The 21914-nt window shown below is 49.8% G+C and overlaps 5 protein-coding genes across 5 annotated transcripts; 4 read left to right on the top strand and 1 right to left on the bottom strand.

Moving 5' to 3' along the window:
* The first annotated feature begins 202 nt into the window (after window positions 1-202).
* LOC4333940 (uncharacterized) lies at window positions 203-1738 on the top strand. Its single transcript, NM_001418966.1, has one exon. The coding sequence runs from the start codon at window positions 328-330 to the stop codon at window positions 1339-1341; it is 1014 nt and encodes a 337-aa protein (NP_001405895.1). The 5' UTR covers window positions 203-327; the 3' UTR covers window positions 1342-1738.
* Window positions 1739-2057: 319 nt separating this feature from the next.
* LOC4333939 (probable histone H2AXa) lies at window positions 2058-2866 on the bottom strand. The gene is made up of 2 exons (NM_001418967.1): window positions 2588-2866; window positions 2058-2483 (listed from the first exon to the last, which is right to left on the bottom strand). Exons 1-2 carry the CDS (start codon window positions 2780-2782, stop codon window positions 2265-2267), a joined length of 414 nt encoding a protein of 137 aa, NP_001405896.1. The 5' UTR covers window positions 2783-2866; the 3' UTR covers window positions 2058-2264.
* Window positions 2867-7828: 4962 nt separating this feature from the next.
* Window positions 7829-11425, top strand: LOC4333938 (uncharacterized). Its single transcript, XM_015774859.3, has 3 exons — window positions 7829-9031; window positions 10117-10405; window positions 11028-11425. Exons 1-3 carry the CDS (start codon window positions 8351-8353, stop codon window positions 11066-11068), a joined length of 1011 nt encoding a protein of 336 aa, XP_015630345.1. The 5' UTR covers window positions 7829-8350; the 3' UTR covers window positions 11069-11425.
* Window positions 11426-15677: 4252 nt separating this feature from the next.
* LOC4333937 (uncharacterized) lies at window positions 15678-18670 on the top strand. Its single transcript, XM_015777866.3, has 2 exons — window positions 15678-16476; window positions 18322-18670. The coding sequence occupies exon 1, from the start codon at window positions 15846-15848 to the stop codon at window positions 16473-16475; it is 630 nt and encodes a 209-aa protein (XP_015633352.1). The 5' UTR covers window positions 15678-15845; the 3' UTR covers window position 16476; window positions 18322-18670.
* Window positions 18671-19283: 613 nt separating this feature from the next.
* LOC4333936 (hypothetical protein At1g04090) lies at window positions 19284-21834 on the top strand. The gene is made up of 2 exons (XM_015775121.3): window positions 19284-19958; window positions 20051-21834. Exons 1-2 carry the CDS (start codon window positions 19865-19867, stop codon window positions 21685-21687), a joined length of 1731 nt encoding a protein of 576 aa, XP_015630607.1. The 5' UTR covers window positions 19284-19864; the 3' UTR covers window positions 21688-21834.
* Window positions 21835-21914: the final 80 nt, after the last annotated feature.

The following is a 21914-nucleotide window of genomic DNA, read 5'->3' as shown; positions in this document are numbered from 1 at the left end:
CCGTATGTAGTTATAGCGTCAATGCTAGTGGAGAAGGAAGGTCGAGGAGCTACTGATGCATTGATGCATTACTCCAAATAGCAAGGTGACGCGAGCCAAACCCAAACTTGCACCCTTGATTTGCTCTTAACCTCTTGTTAATTAAGCTAATAAAGTGTAACCATGCATTTGCCCAAACAACGCGCGCCCGCTCAAATCCCCTATTCCTCCTCCGATCTCTCGCTTTCCTTTCCCCACCACAGAGCCGCGCCTCCGACGCGATCACCCTAAACTTCTCGATCTCCTCCTCCTACGCCGCCGCCGCCGCCGCCGACGACGACGACGACGATGACGTCCGACGCGTCGCCGCAGCCCATCCAGAGCGCCAAGTCAGCCGTGGAGTCCCTCGCCGCCGTCCTCGGTGCCGCGCTCCCGGGCACCCTCGCCTCGGCCGACGACCCCGCGAACGCGCTCCTCCACGACGCCGGCGTCGCCCGCGCCGTGGTGGGGCGCCTCCGCAGGGAAGGGTCGGGCGCCGGGAACGACGGGCTCTGCCGGTGGCTCTACGACGCGTTCCAGTCGAACCTCCCGGAGATCCAGCTCGCCGTGCTCCGCTTCGTCCCGGCCCTCGCCGGCGTGTACATGTCCCGCGCCGTCTCGAGGAAGCCGCTCGCCGGGTTCGAGGCCGTGCTCCTGGCGCTGTACGCGCACGCCGCGGCGCAGCGGGGCTCCGGGGAGGCCGAGACCGTGTCGCTGCCGAACCTGGCCAACCCCAGCGTGTACCACGACGCGAAGGTGCCGCCCAAGACCAAGGCCGCCGAGCTCGACGTCGCCGTGCTCTCCCCCGCTCTGGAGCCCCACGGCACCATGCGCGCCACGCGCCGCGCCCGGATTGTCGGCGCCGTGCTGGAGCTCTACCACGGCAAGCTCGCCATCATGCCGCTCTCCTCCAAGATGGAATTCTGCGAGTTCTGCGTCGCCTGGACCGGGAACCGCAGCAAGCTGGACGACAAGCCGCGCGTCGCGGCTGCCTCCGAGCCTGCCGCCGCCGAGGAGAAGTTGCGGAGGGTGCCATTGCCATGGGAGCTGTTCCAGCCGGTGCTGCGGATCGTGGCACACTGCCTGCTGGGCCCGACGAACTCCGACGAGCTGAAGACGCAGGCCACCCGCGCCGCGGAGTGCATGTACTGGAGAGCCGCGGAGACCATGGACGCGCGCTCGGTGCTCGCCACCAGGAGCCTCGTCCGGCTGTCCCAGATGACGGAGGAGCCGATCCCTGAGCCGTCCTTCTCCGGCGCCGTCGAGACGAACATGGCGGAGCTGGAGGCCATGAGGGCTAACATCCTTAGCAACAAGAACTGAACTGAACTGAACGCAGTTGAATTAGTCGTCAGGATTCAGGAATTTGATCAGACACTCACACTGCAACACGAATTACAAGTTAAGTTACAACGCACACTGCAAGCCTGCAAAAGTTAGCAGTGTTGGCGCTTTTGTTAGTCAGGTACCTAGCACAAGTCTTCTCTCTAATGTGAGAAATTGAGAGATTGATCAGTAGATGGTGTACAGGTCTCTTCTCTCTGATGTGAGAAACCGAGAGATTGATCGGTAGATGTCTAGATGTTGTGTTATTGTGTTACTGGCCACAGAATATTCAGTCTGGATGTTTCTTTGATCACAAAATATTCAGTCTGGATGTTTAACAGACAAGTATTCATTTGGTTTCATGAATGGAAGTACTATTGCATTTTGATGGAGTAAGTGCATCCCTGATTCCCTGTCAACTCTGAAGCCTGGTATATTCAATGGTTCTTAAGGATCTTAGGTGGGCAGGTCACTCAATGAGAATGCTTTGTAAGAAACGTGCCCTGAGACCAAAGAATGAGATCATACTACTAGAACTGCATCCGAGACAACTGCAAATGAACAGAAGGAGCATATTTTTTGATGCGTATACAATAACAAGAATGTGAGATCAATCCTAAGAGCCCCACAATCCACATCCGTATCCTAGCGAAACCATTTAACGCAATCACTCAATCAATCTTGCAAACAGTGAAACAGAGGATTAAGAGCATTTTTGCATAAGAAGCCATCATTTCTTTCTTGTTTATATCATCTATTCATCCACCTTTAATGAACCCAGAGTTTTTTACATGCCACGAAGTTCAAACACCCCCAACCACACGGAAACATGGGCAAAAAAAAGCATCGCATGAACGATCCAGACAAGAGATTGGCGAAAGGGCGATCCCCTCTTCATCCACCCGATGAGAAAAACCCGCTCAAAACTCCTGGGAGGCGGAGCCGATGTCGCCCTTGCCGCCGCCCTTCTTGGGAAGCAGGACCTGCTGGATGTTGGGCAGCACGCCGCCGGCGGCGATCGTGACGGTGCCCAGCAGCCTGCTCAGCTCCTCGTCGTTGCGCACCGCCAGCTGGATGTGCCGCGGCACGATCCTGTTCTTCTTGTTGTCCCTCGCCGCGTTCCCGGCCAGCTCCAGCACCTGCGATTAACACAGCCAATGGGTGATCAGAACACACGATTCGGGGGACACGAGATCGGAAGATCCCACGCGGATCGAGCGGGAGGGGAAGGGATGGGGTTTACCTCGGCGGCGAGGTACTCGAGGACGGCGGAGAGGTAGACGGGGGCGCCGGCGCCGACGCGCTCCGCGTACTTGCCGGCCTTGAGGTAGCGGGCGATGCGGCCGACGGGGAACTGGAGCCCGGCCTTGGACGACCGCGACACCGCCTTCGTCGTCTTCGCCTTGCCGCGGCCGCCGCCTCCCTGAGAGGAACTCATCTCGCCGCCGAAGGTTGGAAGCTTCTGGAACTCTTCGAGATTGGAGAGAGAGAGAGAGAGAGAGAGAGAGAGAGAGTGGAGAGAGGCGGTGGAGGGGAGAGGCGGGCGGCGCCGCGGTTTTATAGTGTTAGGGTTGGAGCGGGAGGCGGGCTGTGATTGGCTGGTCTGGGGGAGGCGCGGATCGGTGACGTGGCAAGGTTAAATTCCCTATTTATTTTTAAAATGGGGAATTAAGCGTTTCCATGGAAGCATTTATTTTTAAATTTCAGGCGACTGCTGCCCTTCGGTTTCCTCCCATCATAATGCCAGATTTTTCAAAATTTTACACGTGTTTTCTTTTCACGGCTTTAACACTAAAAATTTGTACAGTTTAAAAACATAGTAATATTTTCATTATGTATACATTTTTATGTTGATTGAATGGAATGGTGGTATGTTGATATATCAGAGCGATATACAAAATCTTACTTTTAGAATAGATTTAATTTGCGGATTACTCGCATGTTTTAAAGCCTGTTTTGAATTGTTTTTAAGTGTTAATCTGTCAAACATGATGCACATAATATTTTTTTTGTTCAAACTATAAATACCTTGTTAATGGGACTAACCTTCATCTTTCTCAATGCTGCAAACAAACTCGTGCACTTTTGTGAGAATATTGGCATTAATAAAGTGTACTTTGTGAGAATGATAACATTAATAAAGTTGACATGACAATATTTTAAAATAAATGCACTTTTGGGATAATACTAACATCAATAAACAATATTTCAAAAGTAATGCGCGCGTATATACCATTTGACCCAATTTTTGTGGTCCCCATCTATCTAAGATGACAACTCATGAGTACAAGCAGACTACACGTGTCTCACAATAGGCTGGATTTAATTCCATTATCTAATAAAAACACGCATATCGTAACAAGAGTATACACGTCTTACAAGTTACAACGCGATGTCTTATTACATGTTAGATATTTTAATGGTCATTATACATACCAGAAGAACTAACACCTTTGAAATTACATGAGAAATATACAACTTGTACATTAGGATACTGTCCATGGTACTTGTTTACATGAGGAAAGACGATCTAACATCATGAGAAGAATGTGCCTTGCTACCTCCGTTTTAAAAGATAAGAAGTTTTGAGATTGGACATGGTTATCAAAAACATATGTAAGTAAACATGGGAGAGAGGAAGTGGATGAAAAAATAAATAAATGGTGGAAAATTGTAATTGGTTGGGAAGAGATTTTAAATATAAAGTTGTTATATGTTGGAACAAATTCTAAATGCTACAATGCAAGGTATAAATTGTTTTTCGAGGATAATGCATAGTCTTGCGATCCGTAGAAACAGTTTTTTTTTCCTATCCGCAATTTCGCATAAGTAAAGTTGAACCTTAAGTTTGCAGGGAACATGCACATTTTTTACACATTATGTGGACTCTCCATTACTAGGATTGCTATTCAGCGCACGCATGTTTCCAACATACACTTTTTGATATGATAGTTTTCAAATATATTTTTTTGGTTCCGCGCCGCACGTCCTTGTCGGGGTCGCCGTGGAGCCGGATGGATAGCGCGGTGGGGTACGGAGGGTCGTCGGCGACGCGGACGAGGAGCTCCAGGCCGTCGAACGGCGACAGCCTGAACGGGGACGTCCCGTCGGGGCGGTCGTGCCAGTTGTACAGGGTGACGTAAGCCCTCGTCTCCGAGCACTCGATGACCGCCCAATCCGGCTCCGTCCTCTCACCCACCATGTGGAGACGAACCACGCTATCCAGCAACCCCCACGATGGAGCAGGCCGCGCCGTCGCCATGGCTGACCTAGAGTTTTCTTTTTTCTCTCTGCTAATTTTCTTCGCCTTTTACCTTTTCTTTCGACGCGACGCGAGGCGTTGCGTTGGTGTTGGGGAAGGGGATCGCTGTCGATGCGGAACGATATATAGAGGGGGAAGAGGAAGAGTAGTCGGAACGGAAACGGGATGCGCGGGATAGGTGGTTCGGCTTGGAAGCCCAAACCGACTCGAGAAAGAAGTACGACTGCTCCCTTCATCCCGTCTCCCGTGCGACGCCAGCCAGAAGGGAACGCGAACCGTGTGTGTCGTGGTCTTCGCCAAGTCATGGACGTTTAAAAAATCAAAAAAAAAGTTAAACGCCCCAATTAAGGGCTTCATGTTGCAATGCATGGAAGGGATGGAGTATCATGTTTTGCCATTGCATATGCATGCAGCCGTTGCCAAAAAAAAAAAAAAAGAAGAAGAAGAAGAAGAGAGAGTGAATCAACTAATTAGAGCAAAGGGCATCTCCAATGCTAAGTGTTTATACAGGTGCTTAGAATGTGATCAAAGTTAAGCACCCTAGATAAGAGCCAGACGTTTCTAATGCACGGGTGCATTAGCACATAATTAATTAAGTATTAACTATTTTAAACTTTAAAAATGAATTAAAATGATTTTTTTAAAGCAACTTTTATACAGATTTTTTTTAAAAAAACACACCGTTTATCAGTTTGTGAAGCATGTGCACAGAGAATGAGAGGAATATCCTCTTTCTCACAACGGCTCAAACGCATAGAATTGTTGGAGCCTATCATTGGCCTGCACGAAAATTACTTCGTCACTGATTTAAAGTTTTAAACACCAGCCCCTCGTGCAGCAGCGATGCCATGGATTAGAGCAGGTATAATAGGAGACTATATACCAGCTATAAACATATATCGAGAAAATAAAATATGGTAGAAAAGAGCAGCGGGCTTTGTAGCCAGCTGCAATACGGCTCCAAGACACAACATGTGTATGATAGGTGTGACCATGTATTAATAGTGCAGTACTACTATTGATGAATTAGCTATTAAGTTAACTGTAGGTGATTTGGAGCTAGTAGTTAGCTATAGTATTGAACTTGCTCTTAGCGTCGCGTTGGTTCGATTCTTTTTAAAAAAAACCCAGTTTTTTTTCTCCTAAGCGTCCATCCAACAACTATGTTTGAGATACCCGAAGCTTATATGAAAGAGAGAAATTAAAAAAAAAGAGTATATATGTACAAAATTCTTAATGACACTACGTGTTACGCTGTGAGTATATCTAGATTTTCTATAACTTTCATCTATTTGAATCAAATGGTTGAGATCATTGTTTATAAGAGTTTTATAAAAGAAATTTAGTACGTCTAGCAATTAATGCTCATAAAATAAAAGAGAAGTGTTGGCTCTCATGAAAGAGTTAACTATACACGTATTCCAAAATATTTACATTAATTAAATTTATAGTAAGAGAAATAGATAGTAGAGAAAAAAAAATAGAGCCAACTTTATAGTTAACCTATTATACATGTTAACTTTAATATGAGCTAATAGCCAATAGTTAGCTATACTACTAGACTTGTTGTTAAGCGTCAATTCGTTACACTTTTGTATGATGTTCGTTAGCTATTATTAAAAAAATAACCCACCAACATATATAAAAGTAGAAGGAGAGATTAATTTCTAGTCTATCCATAGAAATTGCTATATTTTAAGAATATTTTAAGATAGATGAGTATTTACCACCTCGTGGCTTTGTCACACTTTTTTATACTTTAGACCCACAATTTATTTGAGATTTTTAAAAAGATATATTGTTTACCAAAACTTTTTGCATAAACATACTGCTTGGGAGAAACTTTATAAAAACGTACACTCACTAGTGGCAAACAAATTGATGTGCCAGTCTCATCTAGAGCTTCAGCGACACCTAATTGGTGTCACACACTCACAGTGCAGGAACATCTCTAGAAATTCGAGGCTTTAGGTTCTAATTTTTTTTAAAAATTATATGTCTAATATGCTATACTTTCACTCAATTATATAACATCAACGTGTGTTGTTTCGTATAATATTTAGTAATAAATCAAATACTAACGCTAAAAGAGTAAAGGTAGTACTAACATCATGTTCTAGTGAAAAGTATCATCACTTTAGTGTTTATTCAAATGAAATATAGCAGACATGATAGGAAATAAATGTCTTCTTGTTTTATAAATAAAGAAAGAGACAATAACATTAGTTTCAATCCAATCCAATCCAACATTCAAATTACAGCTAAATGAGATTGACTGCTTAAGATACAGATAAGGTTCTCGCGTTAGCATAGAGGACTACCGATCATACATTTGACAAAACAACACCTCTCAAATTTTTGTAAGTTTAGACCATTGGATGGCTTCAAACCCAAACCCTGATCCCTTCTTTCTCTTTTCCTTTTTCCTCAGCGTCGCACACCTGAGCGTCTGCTCGATGCGCTGTCGTCTTGTCTACCGCCACCACTTGGCCTCGCCAGCTTGCCGGAAGACATCTCAACAACATCGACGAGGCCCGCCTTGTCCGGCCCTCTCTACTCCTTCTCGATCCATTGCTCCTAACCTACTGCTATTGACCCCTTCACCTTCGGCGGTGGCATCGTCGACTCATCGCCCACCTGTTCGCTGCCATGGGCCCGATGGCCTCGACGAAGATTTCTCCATAGCGTCAATATTTGTCGCCATGGTGCTGTAGCGGCGTTGCGCCTCCTGTCCTCCTATGAGGCCAGCCTCATCAAGCAGTAGAGGCATGGAGCTCTAAAGCCCGCCCACGCCATGCGCCGAGTAGTTTGTGGTCAACGAACGCGTCGTTGAGCTCTCGCCGGTGCAGTCCCCCTTCGATCCTGCCAAGAGTGATAGGTGGATGAAGACCAAATTAGATCCCCAGAGGAAAGGAAAGAATGAAGGAATTGATGACATGTGTCTCCCATGTTTTTTTTTCATGTTATTGATATTGGGTCTCGCTATTTTCTTTTCTGGTTGTAAGCAATGTCTAAACTATCTTAGGACTACATTTACGCTGGTTTTGAATTTTGATAGATGTGGGATGTGTTGTAATTTGTAAATTTTTTGCGGTTGAGGGACTTGATCGAAACTCGGTCCTTAAATAAGGACCAAAACTGAACTTTTTTGTCTTTCACAGAATTCACCAGGCCCATCACTTGCGTTGTGTGTTAATCCACCGTATCGCCCGTCGCTCCAGCAGCTGCCACCCGCGCGCGCCGCCGCGGTGAGGCCAGTCTGTGTCCGCCTTTCCGGCCGGTCTGGGTGCCCCGTGCCCGTGTCCGGTGTCCAAAGAACTCCCTCCAAACACCGGCGCCATGGGCTTTGCTGAAGAGAATCCCGTCGCCGACGGGAGGCTCGGACGGCCGCGGCCGCGACGCTCCGCCGCCGTCGTCTGCGAGCGGCCGCCGCACAGGACGGGACCAGCAGGCGGCAGCTGTTTCCTTCCTCGGCAAGCCAGGCTCCACGCAGGTGACGTGTCTCCCTGTGCCTACCAAATGTGGGCCCCACATGTCAGTGGACGGCAACCGCCACGTCAGATTCGCCGCCCGCCTCTCTCGTCGCCGAGAGCCTATTTAAACCCGACGCCGCCTCGGCGCTAACCGCCGCGACAGCAAACACCTCGCCTCTCTCTCTCTCTCTCTCTCTCTCTCTCTCTCTCTCTCTCCCCCTTTCTCTCTCGCTTGCTGCTCGCTCCTCGCCGGCGACGAGGGCAGGAAGCCATGTTCGGCACGGAGTCCAGCAGCACGGGCGGGAGCTCGTCGACGAGCACAGGCGACAGCCCTCACTGCTGGAGCCCGGGGACGAACGTTCAGCCGGGCGCGGGCGTGGGCTTGAACTCGATCTGCTTCGCGTCGTCCGGCGACGGGCCCGCGCGCCTTGGCGTGGCGCCGTTCGAGAACGGGCAGTGCGTGCGGCTCCTCAACCGCGGCCGCGGCGGCTACCTCTTCGCCGACGAGTCGGGGGTGCGCGTGCGCACCGACTGCCGCCGCGGGCTGATCAACACCGTGTGGTGCGTGCAGATCCTGGGGGGAGACACCCCGCACATCTTGCTCCGCGGCGCCTACGGCCGCTACGTCGCCGGCACGCCCTTGGGCGCGGACGAGGGCCACATCGGCATCCTCGTCACGCAGCGCGTCTTGGAGACGATGGACACCAACGTCATGTGGCGCACCGTCCCGGGCCCGAGAGGCGGAGGCGTTGTTCTCATCAACGCGAGCTCGTTCAATGGAGGTCTGAGGGCCCTCCGGACCAACGGCAAGTACCAACGCTGGAACACGGGCGTCAGCCTCCAGTGCATCGACCGCTTCAACGCGCGCTTCAGCTCGATGATGGAGTGGGAGGTTCAGGTCATCCCCACGAGGGTGCAGAGGCCACCGTTCCAGGTGGGAGGAGCAGCATGGGTGAGTTCATTACCCGCACCCTCATTTCTTGCACAGTTCTTGGTGATTCTGCAAACTTGATCGGCGATTGATCTGTTCGGCTATTATTGCAAATAGAAGTGCTCTTTCTACCATTTCTGTTGCGCGAAATTTGTGGAGACGTATGTGTTCTAGGTATTGTGTGATCAAAGACTTGCTCTGCCAATTGCCATGCTCTGTTAGTTGTGCAAATACTATTCTGCCTGTTGTGGTCAATTCTTCAAACCTTTACACTTGATCTAAATCTATTTGTTCTTGTTCTTGCTGATTCTTGGTCTGCGATAAGCTTCAACTTGTGTTAATGATTGGGTTCTTTGGAGAAACTAATTCTGACGATAGGATCATTCAGTGGTAGTTATAATTGGTCGGTAGTATTGACAAAATTTGTGGACTCTAGTTTTGCTGCACCTTTTTGTAACTGCAAACTCGGTTGCAAGCAGCTAGCTGTTGCCGAATAGTTTCTGGTTAAAATTATTTGAAGCAAAAGTAGTTTCCTTCTTGCTTCAGGTGTTAATTTGTGGACTGGGTTCTTAAATGAGATGCATCTATGCCGAATTAGCGCTCATTTGCAAGTCTATTCTATTCCTCTGTGTCCACTAACATAGTTCTAGTCTGCCTCTTGTGGCTAATTCTTCTGTTAGTTCAGAGATTAACGGACTAGTTGTTGCTGATTCCTGGTCTGCAGTAGCTTCAACTTGTGTTACAGATTATGTTCTTTGGTTGATAAAATTCTGATGATAGATTTGCTTGGAATTAAGTTCTGATGATAGGATCAGTAAGTGATTACTACAATTGGTTGTCCGTACTGATAAGTTCTTTTACTGCACCTTTTCTGTAACTGCAAAGTCAATTACGAGCAGCTAGTTTTGTCGAAAAGTTTTTGATTGAATGTCTTTGAAGCAAAAGTAGCTTCCTTCTTCTTTAGATGTCAATTGGTGAATTGGGTTCTTATAAATGAGATCACTATTTGTGTCATCTATGTCAAGTTATACCTCTGTGTTCAAGTCTGTTTTTATACCTCTGTGTTCACTGTCCACTGACATCTTTCTTCAAATTTGCATAAGCAGCTTTGTGGGCTACAGCGCCGAGGCTCTGGAGAGATACAAGTCGGTGTTAGGGTGGCTGATGATGATGGGAACTTCAATATCCCGGGCCCGCAAAATCTGTCGGTCCCTGGAAGGAGTCTGATTGAACTGGGCAGTGTCCTGGAAGATCGACTCGGCAGCAACTTTCGCTTCCGGAACATGTCCATCTTTATTCGAGCAGGCAGTCTTGGGCAGCCCTTCCCTCTGCTCACTGATCTTCCCAGTGAACTTGACTACTTCGAGGTCGTGGTGTTCATGGTTGGTACACCAGGTGAGAAACTTCTCACTGATGAACTCACCCATTCAGTCTTCTGCACACTATTGTTCTTCTGTCAGAAATAGGGAGCTATTTGTTTTGCCAAACTTTCATCACACTGTCAGACATTTTTTTTGTTTAGCTGTGTGTTTTACCACTGGGAAGTGTGATTATAGAAAGTTATAGAAAAGGTATATCCAGCATGTCGGTGAAGAGAAGTCAATACACATTAATACCTACGCTGATACAACAGAATTAGTCTAGCAGAAAACTAATGTTTAAATTTGCTTTCATGCTGATGGGTTTTGCCTGCTTTCATGCTGTATCGTGTACTCCATATCTGTTATCTGTTCGCATTCAACATTCCGCTGTTTACTTTGAAGTATATGCTGGTGATCTAATTTAGGAATCTTAAAAATAAGGAGCTATTTTCTCACTGCTTATGCCCTGTGCTTTTCTTTTTTGAGAAAGAGAGGTCAAGCCCTCTCCTACTCCTATTATTAGAAATGGAATAGTGTTATTATGTCTTGTGCAACTGTATCGGTAACATAAATTATTTGATTGTATCACTCAGTAAATGTAATTTGTTTTCTGGATTCCTAATTCTGATCATTCACCTTTGACATTGTGACACCAGGGTACAGGCGGCTGCGCTTTCCAGATATTGATGCTGCATAGGAGAAAAGGATAGGAATAGGACCAGGCAACACTTTCTTCCCCTCCCGGCCTCCCCTGGACAGTGTGGTCGACGCCTCCACCATTTTACAGCAACATGATGGCTTTGGAGGATTAGAAAAGTCCCCTTTGGTTTTTCTGAACAGTCCCTGGCAATGTATCAGTTTACTGTCACTACTAGCAATAAGATAATCAGTTACCAAAAAAAAAAAAACAGTCCTGGACTGATTCTTTCGCAACTCTTTTGGACATTAGGAGACGGCTTTGTTCTTCTGATGTTTTTGGCACTTCGCTGGAAGTATGACTATGAGTATGCTTCTTGCTCATAGGAATGTGCTGAAGTCGTTAGTTCTCTGTTAATTGTTTCTGTGACTTGCTATAAATTGGATACTTCAGTATGCATTTTTTTCCCCTCAAATCCTTTTTTATGTTATGCCCTTTCAGTTGCCTTCCTGCATGCATTGCAGGCTTCGGTCTGTGCAATACTGCAATTCGCCCGCGAGGAGGACATTGTTTTCTTATGAAGCTTTGTAGGAGAGCTATCAAAGCTTTGAATGCTGTAGACTTGTGCATACACTGTTGCCCGTCAGTTTTTATGAAGCTCTTTCATTGCCTTGTCGATCCGTATAAAATCAATTTAAAAATAAAAACCTAGTACAGTACCAATTTGCGACTTGCCCTCTGGAACACGTGAGCACCAACGTTCTAATTTGCCTTGCCACGATAGAAAGAGACTTGCGTTTGAGAGAAGCGTTCTAATTTGCCTTGCCATGATAAATATAAACTTGCGTTTGAGAGATGGAGAGAAAGTCCCTCATTTTTCGAGCGTACGTTTTGTAAGTCACACTTGCATTCCGCTGCCCATCTTACTTATTAGTACATCCCTAAAGGATATCTTGTACTTCTATTTCGGACCACAATTAAATTTGTACTATTGTACACTTCTTAGTTTCATCATACATCAGCTAGCGTGCCACCATCGGAAGTTTGGGGATAACAGTTAACTTTGTCCGGGCCTTAGGGAAATCCTCGGGTCCGCCACTGTATCCACTGGAGCCGAGCTTAGGGGACGGATCAAGGAGGCCGGTGGATCATCCTTATCGTCGCCATCGTCGTCGTCGTCGTCTCCCACCTGATCGTCCTCGTTATCGGTGACGTCGACGTAGCCGTGCAAGACGAACCGGCGGAGCACCCTCTCCTCGTACTCCATCCTGATGTGGTGCGTCTTCTCCACGTGCCGCGCGGCCTTAGCGAGGGTCTCCCTGAGGTGTTGCTTCATGCCGTCGTCGATATGACGCTCCCGGGGACGTCGAGCATGTCGAGGAGCTTCGACCGGAAGGGCCTCTCCTCTCGAAGGCAATGGCGCGGTCGATCTGCTCCGGCGTCAGCCGCCTCGTCCGCCTCACCTTCCCTTCCGCTTCCGGCGCCGCCATTGTATTGTACCCAGCAGCCAGCACCGAAGCGATCGATTGGAATCAAGCACGCCGGTGGTTGGTGCCTTGGTGGATTTTCCTCGCCGCAGCTGCCCGATGCCGGATTGAGCTTTGAGCCATCGAAGACGACGACAATGTATCGTTTCATCAGAACAAGAAAAAAAATGAGTCGGAATCGGCTCTTCTACTCCGTTCCCGTACAAGTCAGACTTGATTCGTCGTCTCGTATCGTACGTGTGCTTGCTACGGGCAGATCGGTACGGCCTTTTGTCTGGATGAGCCAAAATTCGGACGCGACATTTTCGCCAAAATTCCAGCCTACAGACGAGATGGGCCGGTGTTTCGGCCTATCCAAACAAAGCCCTACACGGGGTTCCTAGCTTCCGTGGCCCCACCTGGCGGTGTCTGGAACGAGAGCACACTCGCCAACTCGCCGCCCGCGCCGCCGCCAGCTTTCCTCCCCGCCGTTTCGTTCCTCCACAAGCCCCAAAATGTGGGCCCCGCATGCCAGTGAATGGCGACCGCCACATCGGATTCGCCGCCCCGCCTCGGCGCTTCGGCGGTAACCGCCGCAACAACAAACACCTCGCCTCTCTCTCTCTCTCTCTCTCTCTCTCTCTTCCCCTTTCTCTCTCGCTCGCCGCTCGCCGGCGACGCGGGCAGGAAACCGCACGCGATCCGGTTGGTGAGGCGTGTCGGCGCCGGAGCGGCCGGAGGGAGGCCGTGGCCAGTGGCCACGTTTCATCTTGGAGCCCATGCGCACGCGGTGCAGCCCGGGGGATAGCTCGTCGACCGGCAGGTGACAGCCCTCGCAGGTCGCAGCTGGAGCCCGGGGCCGAACGGATCCGCGGACCGCGGGGCGTGGGCGTGGCCGCGGGCGGGGGCTTCGAGTCGATCCTCGACCTGCTGCGTCCCGCGGGGCTGGGCGTGTCGCCGATCCTCATGCGCGGTGGCGTGCTGCGGCCCACGCGGGGGCTTGGCGTGGCGGTTGCGCCGTTCGAGAAACGGCCAGTACGTGCGGCTCCTCAACCGCGGCCGCGGCGGCTACCTCTTCGCCGACGAGTCAGATATTGACGCTGCGTACGAGTACTACGCGCAGCTGCGCTATATCCAGATATTGACGCTGCGTAGGGAAAAAAAAAAGAATAGGATCAGACAATTCCATCGACACCTCCACCATTTTACTACAGCAAACGGGATGGCTCCAGAGGAGTAAAAGTTTCCTCTGTTTTTCTGAAATCTGAACAGTCCCTGGCAATGGATTAGTCTACTGTCACTACTAGCATTAGGTTAATCAGTTACCAAACTGTCCAATTTGTGGACTCTTCTTTCACATCTCCTTTTGAGACATTAGGAGATCAATCTGGTTCTTCTGATATTTCTGAGTTCTGACATTTCAGAGGAACCACGAATGTGTTGCTTGCTCATAGGAATGGGATGAAGTCCCTACCTCTCTGTGGCTGATATGTTAACTTGATAGAAATTGGATAGTTCGGTATGCTTTTTCTCCCTCAATTCGATATTTCAATTCCTTTTTAGGCCCTTTTTACATGCGTTCGTGAAGGCCTTGCAGTCTTCGGTTGGTGAAATCTGCTGCACTAGTCTTCTGCCCTTCGAAGAGGACATTATTTTCTTTTGAAGCTTTGTAGGAGAGCTAAGCTACCACCTTCGTTCTCTTGGGCCTTCGAATATGATACCAAGTTTCTCAGTTCATTTCCTTCGGAAAAAAAATAAGCACGCAAATATATAGGAGTAGTACAAATAACGTCAGGAATAAATGCTTTGTATCAAATTACCATGACATTTGATCTCAACACTGTGCCACTCAACAAGTCAACAGAATAGGGTTTATTCAATTTAGAGGAATTTTAACCCCTATAAATAGGAAAAAAAAGAAATAGGAATGCATGTACACTTTAATCTATTTTTTTTAAAAAAAGGTATGAGTTGATGAAAATTTTCAAATGATTTCTCTCTACAACTTCTAGGAAGGAAAAATTTCTAATGGTTTTCTATACTTACATTCCTACAAACCAAATGGCACCCAAAGGAATTAATCCTTAGTAATCCAAATCCTTTGTTTTTCCTCCAAACTTAACAAGAAGAATGTATTTTCTCCAAGATTAATTTTTGATTTATAATTTCTCATATACTATAATTTTATAACAACTAAATTATAACCATATAAAGTAAACTAAAATATCAAATCAATGATATTATTTTCAGTAAATAAAGTCCAATTCATATTATACTAATTGTTGACCAAACCTTTTAAAAGTTGATTCTTAATATATATGCATATATCATATTATGAGATGGATGTAGTAAATAAAAGATTAAATTTGCAAGTAGAACTTGTTTCAGGATCCCCAGAAACATGCCAACCCTTTTCTTGTATTTTTCGACTTCATATCAGTACAATGGCCTGATCTTGGAATTTCATATTAGTTCTGTATAAACTAAGTTAAAACTATAGTTTGCCGGATCAATCTCTAGCTAGGGAAATCCTCCGAGCATGGCCCACACGTCAGCCACCTACCTGCCTAGAGGTGGCCAAACGGGCCGGGCCAAAACGGGCGGCCCGAGGCACGGCGGAACCTGTAGCCGGCACGGCCCGGCACGGCCTGCTACAGTAACGGGCCGTGCCGGCACAGCACGAGTAGCCGTGCCGTGCTTGGGCCGCCGGCCGAGCCCGCGGGCCGGCACGGCACGGCACGGCTACTGTAGTAAGTCCGCATCTCATCCTTCCGCAAGTCCGTATCTCATCCCTCCCAACTGACGGCCCAGCCCGCTAGCCGCCTCCGCAAGTCCGTTGAGCACCCCTCCTAGCTGATGGCCCAGCCCGCCAGCCACCTCCGCAAGTCCGCATCGCATCCCTCCGCGCCATTTCGGTTCCTGGGCCAACCGTGCCCCGTCCACGGCCCATTTTTCATTCACGGGCCCGTACTGACACGGCGGGCCACACGCATGCCGTGCCGGCACGGGCACGGCCCGGCCATCCACGGGCCGTGCTTGGGCCGGCGGCTCGGCACGTGGGTCGGGACGGCACGGCCCGTTTCATGAGCCATGCCTAACGGGCCGTGCCGAAACGGGCCGTGCCGGACCCGTGCCCGTGCCGTGCCGGGCCGGGCCGCCCGTTTGGCCACCTCTATACCTGCCCCCCACCGCAGTCAATCCACAACCTCCATACGGCTGGGGCCAACCGCCGCTAAGTCCAAAGAGAGAGAGAAAAAAAAAAAAACTCTCCGCAGCCAAATCGAGATCTCTTTCCCGTCCTCCAAGCCGGCGACTCCCTCCCCGTCCGGCGGCGGCGTCGGCGTCGGCGTCGGCGGCGAAGAGATCGATCGATGGCGTCGGCGTTGTCCTCCCTGCGCTACGGCGACAGCCTCTCGGTGGTGGCGATCTCGGGCGCCACGGCCGTGCTCTGCGAGGCCATCTCCTGGCTCCTCATCTACCGCACCGCCACCTACAACTCCCTCCGCGCCACCATCGAGCGCCACTCCCGCAAGCTCGACGCCATGAAGGCCGGCGCCTCCAACTCCTCGTCCTCCTCCTCCGCCGGCGCCGGCGCCTCCGGGTCCTCCCAGCCCGCGGGCTCCTCCTCGTCGCGGGCCAAGAAGATGGACCGCGTCGAGACCAGCCTCAAGGACGCCGCGCGGGAGCTGTCGCTCTCCAAGCTCAAGTCCGGCGCCGTCGTGGCCGCCGTGCTCTTCGTCGTCTTCGGCCTGCTCAACTCCCTCTTCGAGGGCCGCGCCGTCGCCAAGCTGCCCTTCGCCCCGGTGCCGCTCGTCCAGCGCATGAGCCACCGTGGCGTCCCCGGGAACGACCCCACCGACTGCTCCATGGTCTTCCTCTACTTCCTCTGCTCCATCAGCATCCGCACCAACCTGCAGAAGCTGCTCGGCTTCGCGCCGCCCCGCGCCGCGGCCGCCGCCGGCGGGGGCCTCTTCCCCATGCCCGATCCGAAAGTAAATTGAGGTAGCGGATTTGATCCTTTGCTCCAATTCTCCCCAATACTTACCGTTATTGGCCGTGCTAATTATACTAGAACTGAATAGATCAGGATGCTTAGTTCTGATTATGAAATTTGCATACTGGATCTACTGATACAAACGGGGGCTTGAATTTTCTTTTGTTATGATCCAACTTTCTGATGCATTTGCCTGATATTGTAATGAGATTGGAATGCATTTAATATCCTTCTGGAATTGAATGAGCACATAGGTTTGCTCCAAAACTTGAGGTGTATCCTGAGTATTGTTTTTCCTGTTATTTTGTGGGGTAATCTAGATTATGGATTCCCTGAATTGATTATCTGCTCATTTGGATGAATTCATGATGTTATGTGGATTGCTTGATGTATAAGAATTAGTCCCGACTTTTGAGTTCTTACCCCTTTAGAGAATGTGCAAAAGGATTGCGCACCTTTGTATTATGAAGGAACAAAGGTTTTTACACCACCTGCATGCAAAAGCAGCAGATCGACCTGAGTTCTGGCCCTGATCAATGATCAATGCTGTAGTTCAGAAGTGTGCTTTGATAACATTGAGTGTGTGTTTGTACATTTTTTAAACAGTTTTAGTGGCCAAGAAACAATAGCTTTAGCTAATTTCTCGTCTTTAATCTGTCTATGTCTGTTCTCTGAGTTCAAAATTGTGCAAGCATGCCCCAATAGTTCTTCCTCATGTTTCTGGGGCAAAATTCAGCACATTCAAGCAGCATCCCTATTGCTGTTTGTTGTGAATCTGCGCTTGGATCTACGCTGTGGATGTTTATGGAATTTACATTTTATAAGTTCTGGAAATAATGTGATTGAATTTTCCAATTTTTAGTGGATACAAATTTTGTGTTGATACTTTCATTAAGGACGAGCCGACAATTATCCGATTAGTTCATGCTAGCCCGTTTCTGTGGATAGGTGTTACTCAGGTCTAACATCCAATAATTGGGTACCCTACCAAAGAGCACTTTTGGACCTAACAGTTGCCATGCTTTATTCATTCTGTGCCACTAGGACTGTTTGTTTTTAATCAGTACTTTGTTTAGTCATAATGGGGTTTTTCATTAACCTACTTAGTGAGGCGTGGACATGTGTAATGGAGAAAACCTTTGAGAATATTTTCTCAATAGGGGTCTGCCTCTCCAATGTATGTCAAACTAGTGATTTATCTCACTACAGTGTATAGTAGCTTTGTGCAAGTAATAGCCGCTTGTTCAGAGAAGTATGATCCATGGGTAACCATTGATAAATACCAATACCTCAGTTCTGTGGTAAACATACAAAATGTATCTCAGAATTGCCATATGATTTAGTAGTCAAAACATCCCAAATAGCTTGCTTGATTTTTTTTGTTTGACTGTTTGAAATTTTAATCTTTTGACTTTGAACATGCTGTTTAAGTGAACAGAACACTGAAATACTGATGCTTGATGAATTTACACTCTGTATGGTGGTGAGGATAGTTCATGCTGATCACTGATTGAACTATGTAAGTCCTTGCATAGTTTCCCTTTAGCGATCTTTATCATGGTGTACATTGTACTTCGATTGTTGAGTAGTACTGTAGCACTTGAGATAATCATATATCTGTAATTTGGCATCTGCAGCAGCAGTTTCAGACGTACTGGCGTACTGCAGTTGCAGCAGCAGAAATTAGGCCAGCCATTTCAGTAGTAGTACTAAAATTAAAGTTACATGCGTGTAGAATCCCATAATTCCTCCTTGGATTAAAGTTATTTTTCTTATCTGTTTCTTTTTGTACAGAACAAGCAAAAAGTTTCTTCCTCTATTATTCCCTAATAACCAGTGGTTCTTTTCTGCAGCTTTCATGCACACCCCCATGACCGTGACGGTGTTGATTTCGGCATGGACTTCCGTCTCCGAGAAGAGTGATTACGATGGAAACGGGGAGAAATGCCATGAGATTCTGTACTCATACGCCTGTTTACAAATTCGTTTCCCATAACTTGCTAGCCAGGTATTCGCACACATGACCTGCAAACTGATGGAAGCTAGACTTTTTATTTTTATTATTCCATAGAGCAAGCAGTGAAGTGAACTTGACCACGTGAAGCCAGGTTGCTGCGTGTCAATGAAACCGTGCAGCCAGCTATCGAACTCTTCTAGCCTTTTGTCTCTTGTGTCAAAGATAACATTGTTGCCATGATGCCATCCCCTCTTGCTCTGTTGTGTGGACTTGTGATTGGGCCATTTTCAGCATCATATCTGCTTGCTGTGTGTGATTGTGCCAGCGGAGCCGAACTTCCAGATCCCGAAAATTTCGCCCAATTTCTTCGAGGCCTGAGGTTCACTCGATGTAGTAGCAAGCAGTAGCACTACACTGACAAGCGCCGACAGTAGCTCAAAACTCGAGCAGTAGGAGTACCGATCTGTTGTTACTCACCAAACCGAATGATTTGGTGGTTCTAATGGTATCATCAAACTTTATTAGTACCCCGACGTGAACAACAGCAACTTGACATAAACAACAGACCAAACAGCCCCATCCTCACCACACTGGCACACTCCTCGCACATTCTCACATTCGTATAGGTCTACGAGGAAGCGTTTAGTAGACGAGTGTCGGCGGCTACATCCATCCGTCCATGATCCATCCAATTCCAATTGGGGGATCCACATGCGCATCGCCTCTCATCGCAGGGCAAGGCGTCCGGGAGTGATTCTAATCCCTCGAGGGGATATCCCCTCGTATACCTTTTTCCTCTAAATTTGATGCAAATAGTTGTGAAAAATTCTGAAAAAAATTGACAATGTAGAGTATAATGATACCTACTAGTCCACTAAAATTCATGTTCAAATTCAATCTACACATCGAGAAACAAAAAATACAAATTTAGATATAAACAGTACACTACTATTCATACGCTGAATTTGTCTTTTTTATATCTCGACGTGTGAGTTGAGTTTGGACTTGAGATTTTGTGGAGTTGTATATATGTGTTGTATGAATGTTGTCAATTTTTTTCAGAATTTTTCATAATCATTTAGATGGTTTTTGAGCAAACGAGGGAACATCCCCTCGAGAGATTAGAATAGTTTCCCAAGGCGTCCTCCTCTCCTAAGATTCGCACCCTCCACCAACCCAAGAACGGCATCTGCCCCCTTTAATTGGAGTCGCCGCGGCGCGGACCGGCATGTCGGGCGCGCGCATACACCAGCAAATTGCCAAATCCTAGCGTCGAAAGCGCCCCCAGACCACGAGCCAGTCAGAGACGGATCTGGCCGGCCGATGCGCGCGTGAGGCATCGTCAGCCAGAGCCAGCTAGTGTGTTTGTGTGTGTCACTGTGGTGGTGTGTGGCCTGTCACCTCACCTGATCCAACACAAGCGCGAGGAGGCGAAGGCGATGCTGCAGCGGTTGGGCATCGGGGGCCGCGCGGCGGAGGAGACCGAGCCGGCGCGCTTCGCCTTCGCCGACGCCCTCCCGGCATGGCCGCAAGGTGAGTGGTGTCTCTCTCACGCTTCAATTTGGATGGATTCTGTCTCGCTTTATCCGAGTGGGGGGTGTTGATTTGGTTATGGATTGGATTAGGTGGTGGGTTTGCGACGGGGAGGATCTGCGTGGGGGAGCTGGAGCTCGCGGCGGTCACCGCGTTCGAGAAGATCTGCGCCCTGTCGGCGACGAAGGGCGGCGGCGGCGGCGTCACGTTCTACAGGCCGGCCGGCGTGCCGGGGGGGTTCTCCGTGCTCGGCCATTACTGCCAGTCCAACACACGCCCGCTCCACGGCCACCTGCTCGTCGCCAAGGCGGTGGCGGGCAAGCCGGAGTCGGAGTCGCTGCCGCCTCTCCGGCCGCCGCACGACTACGAGCTCGTGTGCGCGTTCCGCGCCGATGGCGTCGGGGAGGACAGGAAGTCTTGCCGTGGGTACGGCCGCACCGGCGCCTACTTCTGGCTTCCCGTGCCGACGGATGGGTACCGGGCGCTCGGGCTGCTCGTCACGGCTGAGCCCGACAAGCCGCCGCTCAGGGAGGTGGCGTGCGCCCGCGCGGACCTCACCGACGAGTGCGAGCCCCACGGGTCGCTGCTGCAGCTCCAGCTCGTGGGGCAATCGGCGTGCTGGTCGTCGTCGACGGTCCCAGCGGCGTTCGCCCTGCGTGGCATCAGGCCGACGCACCGGGGGATGTGGGGGCGGGGCATCGGCGCCGGGACGTTCTGCTGCGGCGCGGTGGGGCTGTCGCCGCGGGAGCAGGGCATGGCGTGCCTCAAGAACGTGGACCTCGACCTGTCGGCGATGCCGACGCTGGAGCAGGCGCACGCGGTGATCCGCCACTACGGCCCGACGCTGTACTTCCACCCCAAGGAGGTGTACCTCCCGTCGTCCGTCTCCTGGTTCTTCAAGAACGGCGCCGCGCTGTGCAAGAAAGGGGAGGACGCCGCCGTGGAGCTCGACGTTGAGGGGTCCCACCTCCCGTGCGGCGAGTGCAACGACGGCGAGTACTGGATCGGCCTGCCGGACGGCAAGCGTGGGGAGTCCATCATCTACGGCGACATCGACAGCGCGGAGCTGTACGCGCACGTGAAGCCGGCGATGGGCGGGACGTGCACCGACGTCGCCATGTGGGTGTTCTGCCCGTTCAATGGCCCGGCCAGGTTCAAGTTGGGGCCGATCACCATCCCGCTCGGCAAGACCGGGCAGCACATCGGCGACTGGGAGCACTTCACGCTCCGCGTCAGCAACTTCACCGGCGAGCTCATGGCCGTCTACTTCTCGCAGCACAGCGGCGGGCGGTGGGTGGACGCGTCCGCGCTCGAGTACACCGCGGGGAACAAGCCGGCGGTGTACTCCTCCCGGAACGGCCACGCCAGCTACCCGTTCCCGGGCGTGTACCTGCAGGGGTCGGCGGCGCTCGGGATCGGCATCCGGAACGACGCGGCGCGGAGCGAGCTGGCCGTGGATTCCAGCGCCAAGTACAGGATCGTGGCGGCGGAGTACCTCGGCGAGGGCGCCGTGGAGGAGCCGCGGTGGCTCAACTTCATGAGGGTGTGGGGGCCGACGGTGGTGTACAAGTCGAGGCAGAGGATGGAGCGGATGACGAGCGCGATGCACCGCCGGCTGAGGAGCCCCGCAGAGAGGATGCTGAACAAGCTGCCCAACGAGCTGTCCAGGGAGGAGGGGCCGACGGGGCCCAAGGAGAAGAACAACTGGGAAGGGGACGAGCGATGGTAGGAGGCTGAGGATTTGTCATTTGTGCTTTGGTGTGTCTGTTTGTTTCGTTTTGGTTCAGGTGTTTTACGGTTACTGGAGCAGCTTGTACTGTGACAGAGATGTAGTACTACGTGATTATTATTCATGATTGAGGGAACAGATTTGCTATTGTTTGTACTTTGTAGGCTATTATTATACTGTCCACTACTACTACAGTACGTGAGAACAAGGGACTACCTACTTGAGTA

Source organism: Oryza sativa, chromosome 3 (assembly GCF_034140825.1).
Source record: "Oryza sativa Japonica Group chromosome 3, ASM3414082v1".
Lineage (NCBI taxonomy): Eukaryota > Viridiplantae > Streptophyta > Magnoliopsida > Poales > Poaceae > Oryza > Oryza sativa.
Note: the sequence above shows the minus strand (reverse complement) of the source record. Positions and strands in the feature narration are given on the sequence as shown.

Bases quoted from the DNA above. Each gene is read 5' to 3' on its own strand.
- LOC4333940 (NM_001418966.1), top strand. From the start codon at position 328: ATGACGTCCGACGCGTCGCCGCAGCCCATCCAGAGCGCCAAGTCAGCC.
- LOC4333939 (NM_001418967.1), bottom strand. From the start codon at position 2,782: ATGAGTTCCTCTCAGGGAGGCGGCGGCCGCGGCAAGGCGAAGACGACG. The intron at 2,484-2,587 runs GTAAACCCCATC...TGTTAATCGCAG, and splicing joins TCGAGTACCTCGCCGCCGAG to GTGCTGGAGCTGGCCGGGAA.
- LOC4333938 (XM_015774859.3), top strand. From the start codon at position 8,351: ATGTTCGGCACGGAGTCCAGCAGCACGGGCGGGAGCTCGTCGACGAGC. The intron at 9,032-10,116 runs GTGAGTTCATTA...TTGCATAAGCAG, and splicing joins AGGTGGGAGGAGCAGCATGG to CTTTGTGGGCTACAGCGCCG. The intron at 10,406-11,027 runs GTGAGAAACTTC...TTGTGACACCAG, and splicing joins GTTCATGGTTGGTACACCAG to GGTACAGGCGGCTGCGCTTT.
- LOC4333937 (XM_015777866.3), top strand. From the start codon at position 15,846: ATGGCGTCGGCGTTGTCCTCCCTGCGCTACGGCGACAGCCTCTCGGTG.
- LOC4333936 (XM_015775121.3), top strand. From the start codon at position 19,865: ATGCTGCAGCGGTTGGGCATCGGGGGCCGCGCGGCGGAGGAGACCGAG. The intron at 19,959-20,050 runs GTGAGTGGTGTC...GGATTGGATTAG, and splicing joins CCTCCCGGCATGGCCGCAAG to GTGGTGGGTTTGCGACGGGG.